The sequence below is a fragment of the Molossus molossus genome, unplaced genomic scaffold, assembly GCF_014108415.1.
Source record: "Molossus molossus isolate mMolMol1 unplaced genomic scaffold, mMolMol1.p scaffold_m16_p_15, whole genome shotgun sequence".
NCBI classification, from domain to species: Eukaryota; Metazoa; Chordata; class Mammalia; order Chiroptera; family Molossidae; genus Molossus; species Molossus molossus.
In genome coordinates this window covers 54,468,812-54,482,268 of record NW_023425350.1, presented here as the reverse complement: position 1 = coordinate 54,482,268, position 13,457 = coordinate 54,468,812, and the positions used below count along the sequence as shown (strand labels likewise).

General features: G+C 47.0%; 2 protein-coding genes across 3 annotated transcripts; both read left to right on the top strand.

Moving 5' to 3' along the window:
- The first annotated feature begins 1,183 nt into the window (after positions 1–1,183).
- Positions 1,184–6,300, top strand: TPRKB (TP53RK binding protein). Its single transcript, XM_036263154.1, has 5 exons — positions 1,184–1,280; positions 1,799–1,958; positions 3,079–3,201; positions 4,989–5,165; positions 6,165–6,300. The coding sequence occupies exons 2-5, from the start codon at positions 1,818–1,820 to the stop codon at positions 6,249–6,251; spliced, it is 528 nt and encodes a 175-aa protein (XP_036119047.1). The 5' UTR covers positions 1,184–1,280; positions 1,799–1,817; the 3' UTR covers positions 6,252–6,300.
- On the top strand, positions 5,054–12,596 carry NAT8 (N-acetyltransferase 8 (putative)). Of its 2 annotated transcripts, none has more exons than XM_036263153.1 (2): positions 5,054–5,165; positions 10,159–12,596. In XM_036263153.1, the coding sequence occupies exon 2, from the start codon at positions 10,215–10,217 to the stop codon at positions 10,881–10,883; it is 669 nt and encodes a 222-aa protein (XP_036119046.1). In that variant the 5' UTR covers positions 5,054–5,165; positions 10,159–10,214; the 3' UTR covers positions 10,884–12,596. The 2 variants fall into 2 exon arrangements, with proteins under 2 accessions (XP_036119046.1, XP_036119045.1); XM_036263152.1 differs by lacking the exon at positions 5,054–5,165 and adding an exon at positions 9,553–9,706.
- Positions 12,597–13,457: the final 861 nt, after the last annotated feature.

Below are 13,457 nucleotides of genomic sequence, written 5' to 3'. Positions count from 1 at the left end.
CTCCTCCAGGAACTGTTCAAATGGCCCTTTTTGGTGAGGTATTTCTTAAACATCCTATTTAAAAGAGGCATTTCTGGCCCTGGCCGGTTTGGCTCAGCGGTTAGAGCGTCGGCCTGCGGTACAGAGAGACCCGGGTTCGGTTCCCACTAAGGGCATGTACCTCGGTTGCAGTTTGTCCCCGGCCCTGGTTGGGTTGTGTGGGTGGCAGCCACTCGATGTGTCCCTTTCACGTCGACGTTTCTCTCTTCCCACTCTACCTGAACAAAAATGGAAAAATGTCCTCGGGTGAAGATAAAAAAAACAGGCATTTCTTTCTGGCCAGTGTGGCTCACTGGTTGAGCGTGGACCCGTGCACCAAGAGATTACAGGTTTGATTCCCAGTCATGGCACATGCCTGGGTTGTGGCCTGATCCCCAGTGGGGGAGCATGCAGGAGGTGGCCAATCGATGTTCTCTCTCTGTCTCTCTCCCTCTCACTTCCTCTCTCTAAAATCGATAAAGGAAAAAAAATTTTTTTTAAAGAGGCATTTCCTCCTTTTCTCTATTCTGTCTTCACAACACATATCCATAGGACAGCTATATTGTTGTTTATGTGTCTTTCTGTGTACAGAATTGTCTTGAACGAGAGGAGCCCCAACCATAAAGAACATGTAAAATACAGTCTGTTTAGGGGATTACTTCCTCTCGTGGAGGCTGATACATTCTGGGATGACAAACCAAATTTCTGAGCCTGGTAAATGAAGCAGTTGATTTAATTAATGTAGTCACAGATCTCACCCAAATCAAATCTCCGAGAGTGGTCCCCTCTAGGAGAATCTCCCTAAAGGATCACACCGAGAGGAAGAAGGAAACTGAGTCCCACTGCCCTGCAAAAGACTGTTGAATCTCGACCAGCGGAGACATGTGCAGAGCTCACCTTGGCCAATGCTTTGCACAGGAAGAAAGTGAGGCCGTCCCGTTCAAGACCCAATAAGGGTTAGGGACAAGGCTGAGATTCGCATCCACACCTCAGCTTCCGACCCACGGATCCTTTTAGTCCCCGCCCCGCCCCCGTCGCCGGAAGTGACGGGCGGAACCTGGGCTCTCCGCGTCGGCTGACGGGCCTCGAGCTGGGGAAGAAGGATCTGCAGAAGTGGGGCGGGTGGGACCGAAGACCGGAACCTTCCTCCCGCGGGATTCCGGAAAGAAGCTGCGGACTCGAGGAGGGCGGGGCTCGGGCGCTGCTGCGCCGAGCTCCCGGAAGTTGAAGTGTTTGTTTCCGGAAGATCGTCCGAGGCGGCGGTGAGTCTTCCCCGCGCTCGAGCGGCCCGGGCTGGAAGGACGCGGGCTGGAGGAGGTGAGCGGGAGGGACAGTGCCGGGCAGCTGTCACGGTTTTGTTGTTTTTAAATACACATGTATGTTACTGATATTATTGATTTTTTAGAGAGAGGAAGGGAGAGAGAAACATGGATCGGCTGCCTCCTGCACGCCCTCTACTGGGCATCGAACCCGCAACCGGGCCATGTGCCTGACCCGGAATCCCATGGGACCTCTCAGACCATGGCACGACGCTCCATACCCTGAGCCACACCCGGGAATATACCGGGTGTTTTGAGATGACGCCTGAGGTCCCTCTGCCCTTGTTTATCAAGCGCCCCCAGGCCTATTGTTAGTTACAAACCAATATGGATTTTTCTAGTTTAACAGTTGTATGTTATTATTAAAGTTACTTTAGTTACTTTGTTAGCAAGAATATTTGTTATGAATTATAATGTTAATTTTTAAACAAAAGAAGTCTTCTGGTCTTTTTATGCAATAGAATCCTGCTTATCTATGAAATGCAGTTAACACATCAGCTGGACCTATTTCCTGAATGTAGGGTGACCCTTCTGTTATTTAAAGATGTAAAAAATGCTGGGGACTTGAGAAAAAAGGCCATGGAAGGTTCCATTGATGGTTCATTAATAAACCCTACAGTGGTAAGTACAAGTGAGAATGAATTAGGTATATGGGGTGTTTAAGAAAACATTAATTTTTATCCTAAAATTATCATCTTCAGGTAAAAAGTTCTTGTGCAGGCTGCGGAGTAGAGTCAGATTTGGGCAACCTTGAATTTAACAATGAATAGAGGCTGAAATTTCAGTCCCTGCATTAAGAGATAGGAAAGGTTGTGGTCTGGCTTTATAATAATGGCAGATGCCTGGATCTCCTTTTTTCATCTGAACTAGAAAATCTGTGCACAGGAGGCATTGCATAGTGCTGAAGAGCACACACTGTGGAATCTCATTGCCAGGACTTAATCCCAACTCTGCCAATCATTAGGACTTTGCACAAATGGTAGCCAACCTTTATATAGTATTTACTCTGTTGCTGGCATCATTCTAAGTGCTTTACATAATAACTTACTTCAAAACAACTCTGTGAAGTAAGTTCTGATTACATGCACCTAACAGAGAAAGCACTGAGGAATTGGCCTGAGTTCCCTTGTTGCTAAGTGACAGAGCTGGCGTTCAAAGCCAGAGATTCCCGCTGCCTGCCTTTCCTCATCTGCCGCTGGTGAATAAGAATACTGATTTCACAGGGTAGTTTCAAGAATTAAAGAAAATATAAGTATTAAATGTTCAGAATATGATCTTTCCTATCATATTAGCCCTTGACAAATGGTATTTTAAAATTTTTTACTATTTAAGGTTTTTGCAGCTTTAAAATTCTATGATTTTCTGAACACCTAGGTCCTTAAGATAGCAGTTTTGAAAATATAGTCCATAGGAATTGTGATGACGTAAAACAGCCTGGCCTTGGAGTTACCATGAGATAGGTCATGTGTCTTTAATATTTTTTCTTTATTGATTTGAGAGAGAGAGAGAGAAGGGAGAGGGAGAAACATCGATGAGAGAGACTGTCGATTGGCTGCCTCCTGCATGCCCCCCACTGGGGATTTGGCCCATAACCTGGGTATGTGCCCTGACCAGGAATCATACTGGCAACCTCTTGGTGCACAGGTCGATGCTCAACCACAGAGCCACACTGGCTGGGCAGGGCATGTGTCTTTAGAGTACTCCAGACTCTGTGTGTAATTCTTTTTGTTCTCTTTGGTAGATCGTCGATCCATTTCAGATTCTTGTAGCAGCAAACAAAGCAGTTCATCTCTACAAACTAGGAAAAATGAAAACAAGAACTCTATCTACTGAAATTATTTTCAACCTGTCCCCAAATAACAATGTAATTAATATGGATTTTACTTACTTTACTTCTGTTGACCCTGTCATGATAACGTGTAGGTTCCCGTGTTGAGTTGGAGACTTAATTCCTGTAAGCCTGTTGTTAGTAACAAACCAAAATAATAGTGAAGAAAGGTCTGGACAGAGAGTTGAGGTGTAGCTCTGCCTCTTACTAGAAAAATAAGCTTTGGACTCAGCATCTGAGCAAACAAAAGTTTTGTTAATTTAAGCGAGAATAGTTTTATCTATAAAGGGTCGGGAAGATCCCTGTTAAGTGATATCTGAATCTAAGTGGTAAAGCAATAGGCATGGATATTTGTGTACCATATACATCTTTTTTTCTTTTAATCCTCTCCCGCGGACATTTTTCCATTTTTTTGTTCAGATAGAGTTGGGGGGTGGGGGGGCGGAGGAGAAACATCGACGTGAAAGGAACACATCGAGTGCTGCCACCAGCACGACCAACCAGGGCCGGGGACAAACTGCATCCGAGGTACACGCCCTTAGCAGGAACTGAACCTGGGTCTCTCTGGACCGCAGGCCGACGCTCTAACCGCTGAGCCAAACCTGCCAGGGCATCATACATATCTTTATTCTCCCTGTCAAATCCTTGAGGATAGAACTCATGTCTTTTCCATATACCAGAAGTCTGCCTGGTACCTAGAACAGCCCTTCACACATGCTTATTCACACACTCAGTACATAGGAAGAGTTTGTGGTTTGAGATACTGATAGTAATCAGAATTATTGAGCCAAAGACATTCCACATAAAAATTTTAAAAAGTAACTGAAATTTTGCTGAAATTACTACTACTGTTAATAACACAACCAGTTACTAATATCATCAAAAGAAAAATTAGGAAACTTGTGGTACGGTTTAAAATACAGATGGCCCAGCCAGCGTGGCTCAGTGGATTGAGTGTCGTCCCCTCGACTGAGAAGTCCCAGTTCGATTCCTGGTTGGGGTACCTGCCCATGTTGCACGTTTGATCCCCAGTGGGGGCTGTGCAGGAGGCAGCCGATTGATGTAGCTCTCTCACATCAATGTTTTTATCTCTCCCTTCCTCTCTAAAAAATCAGTAAAAACATATTTAAATAAATAATACAGGTGTTTGAAATATTTATAAAAGTCATGGTAATAGAATTCCCCAGTACTTGAAGGAAAAATTACCAGATAATTATTGTTTCTTTGAGATCATTTGAAATAATTCAAGAAACTATTCGATAAACATCTGTTGAGTTTGTTCCTGTTCTGTTTACAGTTCTAGGAACAGAAGAAACAAATATGTTCCTGAAGAAGGCAGAAGTTGAAATGCCCTAAGATAAATGATATGTGGGAATAATAATTCACATCTGTGGGAACAGCAAAGAACAGTTTGTTCTGTAAGGAGGAGGTGCAGTGAGTGGGAGTGACATTTGAACTGGACCCTGAAGGATGCCAGCACTCCAGGCAGAGAAAGGATGTGAGCGAAGGCAAAGACGTATGAATTGATGGGAGCTCCAAAGAGTCCAGACTAGCTGGAAGGCAGGAGTGCGTGGCTGAGGGTCACTTGGGGTCAGAGGTAGGGGTTGCCTTGTGCCCTGCCAAGAATTTCAAGTTTGGTTCCACAGGAGGAGGTGCGCCTTTGATCAGAGGGTACTCTAGAGGCAGAACTGTTAGACGAAGGTAAGAACTAGGCAGAGAGAACCCTTAGGACATGAAAATAACCTGAGCAGGGAAGAAAGTAGATGGCGAGATGCTTCAGCTATAGAAACTACTGCTTTATTGTCTTTTTTATTTTCCCTCAGATTTCAGAGGCTTTGAAAAAATTTGGTATCTCAGCAAATGACACTTCGATTCTAATTGTTTACATTGAAGATGGAGAAAAACAAATAGATCAAGAAGACCTAATATCTCAGGTAGAAGGTCATCAAGTTTCTCTGGAAAATCTTCCTGAAATAACAAATATTACAGAAGTCAAAAAGGTTTGTAAATGCACACTTGTAGAATGTGGTAGAGGAGGGATAGTACCAGTGCTGTTGGCTGTTGCTCACCTATGCGTCTAGTTGTTTTTTTAAACCCGAGGATATTTTTCTGTTTATTTTCAGATAGAGTGGGTGGGAGGAGGAGGAGAGAGAGAGAGAGAAAGAGACATCTATGTGAGAGAGACACATCGATTGGTTGCTTCCCACACGACCCTGACCAGGGCTGGGGTCCGAACCGCAACGGAGGTATGTGCCCTTGACTGGAATCGAACTCAAGACTGTCTGGTCCACAGGCCAGCTCTCTACCACGGAACCAAACTGGCCAGGGCTGCTTCTAGTTTTTTTAAATCCTTACTCAAGGATATGTTTATTGATTTTCTTTTTTTTTTTTAGAAAGGGAGGAAGAGAAAGAGAAACATCCATGTGAGAGAGAAACATTGATTGGTTGCCTCCCGTACACACCCTGACTGAGGATTGAACACACAACCTTTTTGTGTACTGGCCAATGCTCCAACCAACGGAGCCACTCAGCCAAGGCGTTTTTTTTACCTTTTAAAAAAGGTAAATATAATTAAAAATTACTTTAAAATAATGACAGATGCAAAGAATTGGAAGGTGCAGGTTTATGTAACTTAGTTGATAAAAGCATTCTCTAATGAAGGAAGAATAGATAACTTTAAATGTCAAGCTTACATAGTACCTTTGTAATATAAAATAAATAAATTTAGTATGAAGCTAGTGGGTAGATGTATACTTTTAAAACTGGTACAGATTTGGTTTCTGTGTTTAGAGAGTTACTACCATAACTGCGATTTAAAGGACACTTTGACATAAGTAATGAATTGCCATCTACTTTTCATATTTTAATCACATTTGTAATTTTATACCATGATCCCAATACTTGAGTGATAAATGACTTCACTTATACATGTTTGTATAATAAAAATTAGTAGTGCATAAATATATTAGCATGTCATAACTTGTCTTTTATTTTTATAGATATATAAATTATCTTCACAAGAAGAAAGTATTGGGACATTATTGGATGGCATTATTTGTAGAATGTCAACAAAAGATGTTTTGTGAAGTGACAGAAATATTAAAAATTTTCAGCATGTATAAAAAATACTGATTTTTCTTTTCTGATTATAAAATTTATATATCTTCATTATAGTAAAATTTAAAGTACAGAATGATATAACAGAGGGGAAAAAAACCTAATCCTACCTGTTAATATTTTAAAAGATAATCACTGTTAGTATTATTTGTTATTTTTTTCTAGTCTTCTATTTCCATTAAAATCTATTTTATTTTTATATAATTGGAATAGGAATTGCAAACATTTATTGGATGTCTACAGGGTACTAGATTTTTGCCTTAGTGGATTTCTATACATGAGCTCATACCCCCCTGCCCTTACTTCTGGATACTCCAGCACCCCCTTGCCAAACCTGGTTCTGTTTTGCCCATGAGAATTAATTTTATTCTCATAACACTTTATGAGATAAATGTTGTTATTACCCCCATTTTACATACGGCCACTAAAAGATCTTGGTGACTTGCCCAAGGTCCTACCACTGGTATAAAATCATGTTTCATAAATGGCTTGAGTTTTTTCTCACTTTGTATTTTGATTGTATGAATCAAAGTCGGGTCAGCAAACCTTTCTATGGTGGGCCAGATAGTAAGTACCGACAGGCTTGCAGGTCGTTGGTCTCTGTAGCATGTACTCAGCCCCTGCTTTGTGGTGCAAGGGCAGCCACAGCCGGTACCCCCACAATGAGCGCGGCTGCTGTCCAGTAAACCTGTGGGCAGAAATGAGTGATGGGTAGGATTTGACCCATCCTGGGTGGTTTGTGGAGTTCTGGCTTAGGTTAGGCTGCAGTTCTGGTCCCTAAAGCTCATTGGCTTCACATGACAGAAGTTTCTTGCCCACTCTTCATGGCCAGCATAAGTCAACAGGAAGGCTTCATCTCATCATGTGCTCCACGGACCCCTGCACAGCTGACAGGACACTGCCGTACCAGGCGGCTCTCAGAGCTTCCACATGGCCGTGACATCGCTTATCTCTGTTTTGCTGATCAAAACCAGTCATGGCCGAGCCAATGTCAAAAGGGGTGAGCACTCTGGCCAGTTTGGCTCAGCGGTAGAGCATTGGCCCACGGACTAATGAGTCTCAGGTTCGATTCTGGTCAGGGACACGTCGGTTGCAGTTTGTCCCTGGCCTAGGTTGGGGTCATGCGGGAGGCAACTAGTCGATGTGTCCCTCTCATGTCGATGTTTCTCTTTCTTCCTCCCACTCACCCTGAAGATAAATAGAAAAATATCCTCAGGTGAGGATTTTAAAAAAGGAGTGGAAGGGTGGAGAAGTGTGATCTTGCCATGTGCTAGCAAGTGGAGAGGTAGGACTACTTCGGGAACAAACCAGGGATTTCCCTCACGCTCATAAAGTGCAGAAGCACATAGCTGAGGTCTTATGTGCACTTCCTAAGCACTCTTGTTTAGTCCTCATTCCAACCCCATGTGATTCAGTGAGGAACCAGGCTTGGTCTGTCAAGTCTACTTCAAAAAGCTTCAAGCATACAAAACAACTGTAGGTACTACAAGGAACACCCATGTGTTGTTTATGTGAATTCACCATTTGTCAATACTTGCTACATTTGGTGTGTGTTAAGTACCTATCTGCACGTCTCCCACAGGTTTTTCTTCTGGACTAGGAAGGTCAGCTGCAGGCCTCCTGGAACTTGCCCTATACTGTTTGTCGTGGCTCTCGTCTAGAACAGTCCTTTAAAAAAATAATGTTGAAAAAATTTTTTTTAATCCTCACCCGAGGACATTTTTGCATTTATCTTCAGATAGAGCTGGAGGGAGGGAGGGAGGAAGAGAGAGAGAAACATCGATGTCAAAGAGACACATCGAGTGGTTGCCACCCACATGACCCCAGCCAGGGCCGGGGACAAACTGCAACTGAGGTACATGCCCTTAGCGGGAACCGAACCCAGGACTCTGGTCTGCGGGCTGCCGCTCTAACTGCTGAGCCAAACCGGCCAGGGCTGTTGTAATTTTTTAAAAGAGTAGTCTTTCAGAATTTCACAATCTGGAATTGTTCATGAGTTGAGTCAGTTCAGATACTTTTGGGAGTGACAGTAGAAAGGTTTTGTGTCCTTCCTGTTGCCTGTCATCAAGAGGCACATGATGTCAGTTGGCCCCGAAGTGGTAATACAAAGGTTGATCACTGGTTCAGGAAGTATATACCCCCACACCTCTTCATTATAAATGTATGATCCCCCTGAACCCCAGAGAGTTGATGCTCCCCCCCACCCGCCAAAGCTCAGAATGCTGTGGTCAGGGTTAAGTTTCAGATCTGGGAGACCCCAGGTGTGCTCCTAAGGACCATCAGACCACCTTTTCCCACACCAACACTCCAACACGTTCATTTTAGCGACGCGTAACATCGCATATGTGGTTCCATTATCACGCATTTGTGCTGCTTTCAAATGTTTGCCCCCCTTTTGCAAGTCAATCTTGGCACATACCTCTCTTTAGGATCGCTTCCCGAAGTGGGATTACTGGGAAGAGGGTGTGCTCTCTGTAAGTGCTTTTACTGCCCCAAAGGTGCCACTGCATCCACAGGGGCGGAGGACAACATGCTGATCTCTGCAGAGCCTTTTAACTGCTAAGCATTTTGGCCCTTTTGAGCTCCTGCACTACTGGGGAAGTTGAATTCGTATGTTTTAGGTTTCATGTTATGCAGAGGGGTTTTACAGGTTTCATTTCTGTAACTACAGAGAGTGTTTTTAGCTCTTTCTAACAGGAAGAAAACAAATCTTGTTCCTGGGAAGGAAGATGTTAACATACTAAGCTCCCCGAGTCCTTTAAAGAGTCGTTTTCAGCTGAGTCAGGAACAGTGTCCTTTACACATTAACCAGGTAGTTCCAGAGCCCAAATGCTCCACCAGCAAAAACAGCTTGTTATTGCAGAACCTTTGGTGTGGGAGGGGAGGAATGCAGTTTGGTAGGCCATGGGATTTGGCTCTTTAGTCAAGGATTACATATTAAAGCAAAAAGCTGGCTGTCTCCCAGGTGCTCTGGAAGGATATGAGGGAGCTGGCTTGGTTACCCAGGTGATCTGTTGCTCCACTTTACCCCAATATTAAACGGAGTCACCTCAGGGAAGGGTCTTTAATCCCCCATCCACTACCCCCCAACACACACTCAAAACTACTGACACTGCTCATTAGCCCTTTGCTTTCTACTTAGGCTGTTGCAGACCCTGCTAACCCCACTTCCCTGCCACCTCTACCCCCACTATTTCCTGGTGTCACAGAGTTGACTGCCTGCCCTGCCACAGCCTTGCATTGCTCCTTGATCCTGGGGTTTATGATGAACATGTGGTCAGAAACCAGCCAATGAGGTGGCCTCCAGGGCCTGGTCCCCACAGGTACAGCAGGCTGTGCCCAGTCCACCTGGATGCCAGTCAGAGGCTGAGGGAGGAGGCCAGGCTGAGGCTACCCTGGACCTTTGAGGCTTTTGTGGTAGCAGGTGAGAGGACATGGGTGGAAGGACGGTGCTCTTTGTGTGGCCTGGGGCCCCAGACCCTCCTCTGGCTCTGAAGGCCAGTTTGGGTGTTTGGCTCTTATGCCGCCTCAGCAGCCTAAACATTTGCAATCGAGGGAAGGAGCCTGTGCTTGGGAACACAGGCTTCCTGCTAAGTACGGACCCTGGAGGAGGGACCATGGGTAGGGGACACATGCTCTGGCTGCTGCACGGTGTCACCTGATGTACCAGGCTGAGAGGAGAGCCAGGAAAGGGAAGAGTGCAGGGGAGGGTGCCCCTGATCAAATGCAAGTCTTTCTGACCCTACACCTTCTCCCAGGACTGTGGCCTACTTCCTCAGGCAGCGGCAGAAAGACTAGCCCTTGATCAGGGGCACTCTGGTTCCTGGGAGGTGGGAGACATGGGGGTTCTCACCTGGTTTCCTCTCTCTTCCCCAGTGCTGCCAGGAAGAGGTGCAGGGACGCCTAGCTCTCTGGTGGACTTTGAGACTTCCATGGCTCCTTATCGCATCCGCAAATACCAGGAGCGTGACCGCCAGCGGGTCTTGGGCTTGTTCTCCCAGGGCATGTTGGAGCATGCCCCCATCACCTTCCGCCATGTCCTGAAGCTGCCACAGACATTTGTGCTCTTGCTTGGGGGGCCCCTTGCCCTGTTCCTGGCCTCTGGCTCCTGGCTCCTGGCCTTCTTGGCTGGCCTCACCCTCCTTGCTGCCCTGAGGTTCCTTGCCAAATGCCCCTGGAGCCAGTATGTGGACCACAGTTTGCGCACAGACATGTGTGACATCACCAAATCCTACTGCAGTGAGCCTGGCTCCTGCTTCTGGGTGGCTGAGTGTGAGGGGCAGGTGGTGGGCACGGTGGGAGCTCTGCCTGTTGAGGACCCCACCCTGCGAAATGAGCAGTTGGAGCTGTTTCGCTTAAGCGTGGCCTCGGAGCACCGGGGCCAGGGGATAGCGAAAGCCCTGGTCAGGACTGTCCTCCAGTTTGCACGCGACCAGGGCTACCGTGAAGTCGTCCTCAGCACCACCATGCTGCAGCACTCTGCCCTGGCCCTCTACCAGCGCATGGGCTTCCAGAAGACCCGCCAGTACTTTGCCGCCAAGACTGGCAGGCTAGTCTGTATCCGTGTATTTCAATTAACCTACCGGCTCCCCTCTGCTTAGGTCTCTCAGGCACCAAGCAGAGACGGGGCCCATGATCCATTTCCTTGTGGATTAGTCAGGACAGGACGGGCTCTGCAGCAGTAACAAGCTAACCCTGAACTCTCATTGTGACAGCACAGTAAAAGCTGCTGTTTGTTAACATCGAATCCCCACGGGGATGGTGGTGGTTCTGCTTCACTCTGTCTTTTTCAGTTGCCATGTTGCATTTATCTAGTGACACAATTTTGCATAAAATCAATCACAATAGAATAATGAACATTTACTTAGCTCAAGTCTGTGGGTCAGCTATGTGGATTAAGCTTGGCTGGGCAGCTCTTTTGGTCTCAACCTTGTTCTCACGTCGTGGGTTGGCTGGTTCACAGGTCGTGGGGTGGCTGGTTCACAGGTCGTGGGGTTGGCTGAAGTGACACGATGACTGGGCTTACTCATATTCCACAGGCTCGCTCAGGCATGGTTTCAAGGTAGTTGCAGGTGAGCCAAAGTAAAGTAGAAACAAGCAAATGCTTTTTGAAGCCTCTGCAGGTCTCACATCCGCAAGATCCCAGACTCAGCAGGTAGAAAGGGACCCGCCTCTTCAGTGAGGAGCTGCAGTCTCCTGGCAAAGGGACTTGGGAGAAGTGTGGGATGAGTCCAGGTGAGAAGGGTTGCGGCCAGGGAGGCCATCAATCTGCTCTGGCCCCAGTTGCTCTGCTGAAGGAGAAGAAGGCAGCCAGCAAGTGACAGAGTGTGGGATGTTGACTCCTAGGCTGGACCTAGAAGTCCTGTGACCAACATCCCATGGGCTGGGACCCACTCACAGGGCCCCAATATGTCTGAAGGGAGGCTGGGAAATCTGTCCTGGAAGAGAAATGGGATTGGCTAGTTCCCCAGATCTGCCACACCTGGGACCCGCCTCTGTCCCCAAATGCCCAGAGACTCAAGATTTTCACGGGTACCTCAGGCTTAACTGCTTCATCCTGTGAGACTCTGATCGCGGTGAGGAGGAGCTGGGACCCAAGGCTGTGTGTGCCTCTCCACGCACCCTTCCAGGCGGCTCATCGCAGCACGGCACCCACACGTCTCGAGCCTCTCACAAGGCCCCCCAACCTAGAGGAGGCTACCTTTCAGAAACTGGCGAGTCCCTGATCACCCAGGAAATCCAGGTACCCTTTCAGGTGTATCCTGTGACGCACAGGCCTGCTACCCTGCAGTGTGCCCTGGGCACAGCCTATCTCCTCTGAGGGGTTAGCCAGGCCACACACCTGGCACGATCCTGCCACCTGGTGTTGCAACAGGCACATTACATCTAAATGGGGACCTGCAACCAAGTATGTAGGGTGGCTGTAACATTCATGTTCTTATTGCCCAAAACCATGGGACTCAACAATGAAATGGCTTTACTGATTCCAGACAGACACCGTCCAGCCCTCCAGGGGCTTCCAGGCCAGAGGCAGCTGAGAGGTCAGGTGAGGGCAGATTCAGTGTCGAAAGTGGGGGGATGAGGCAATTACTGGCAACGTGGTTGGACATCAAAGGGCCCCTGCCCCCTCATTGGTGAGGGCTTCCCAGAGGCCAGGGCTTCTGCTCCTGAAAATCAAAACCAGGAATGAATGTGCCGGTCACCAGCCCCGTCCCTGCACTCGCTGCCCAGCCACACCGAGACGTCCTAGCTCTCAGTGAGCACAGGCTCCCGCCCTGGCCGGGCTGCTCAGGTGGTTGGAAGGTCATCCCCTGCACCAAATGGCTGTGGGTTCAATTCCAGGTCAGGGAACATGCCTGGGTTTCGGGTTTGGTCACTGATTAGAGTATGATTAATGTTTTTCACATCGGGTGAGGAAAATAAATGAATAAATAAATATCTGTTTTGTTTTTGTTTTTGTTTTTTTATCCTCACCGGAGGACATTTTTCCATTTTTTGTTCAGATAGAGTGGGAAGGAGAGAGAGAGAGAGAGAGAGAGAGAGAGAGAGAAGAAACATCAATGAGAAAGGGACACATCGAGTGGTTGCCACCTGCATGACCCAACCAGGGCTGGGACCAAACTGCAACCGAGGTATGTGCCCTTAGCGGGAACTGAACCCGGGTCTCTCCAGACTGTAGGCCGACACTCTAACTGCAGAGCCAAACCAGCCAGGGCAATAGAAGCTCTATTTCTGCGTGAGGCCTTCGCACATGCTGTTCCCGATCTGGAACATTCTCCTTCACCCTCTCCTCTACCCATCCTTTCTTCAGCTCCTCCACTCTTCAGCTGAATCACCAGGATTATTGTGTTGGAACGTTCATTTCGGAGCCAGCAGTTGGTCATGGTGAATGCACTAAGTATCATTTTCAAATAATTTATGTGAAATTCAACTTTAAAAAATGCAAGAGTTAAATGGTTCTAAAACCCCAAAAAGAACACACAAAAGGTTAGAGAAAGCAAAGGTGCTGAGAGGTTTTTACTGGGGGACAGGCTGCTGTGCTAAATCCGCTCTCACCAAGCAAAGTGGGGAGGGAGGTGCCATGTTTCACTCCAAGTCTGCTGATGGGAGAGGCCTTGAGGACACCTGTGTCTCTTTCTGCTGTGGAGCAAGAGCACGACCCTGAGGCATCTGAA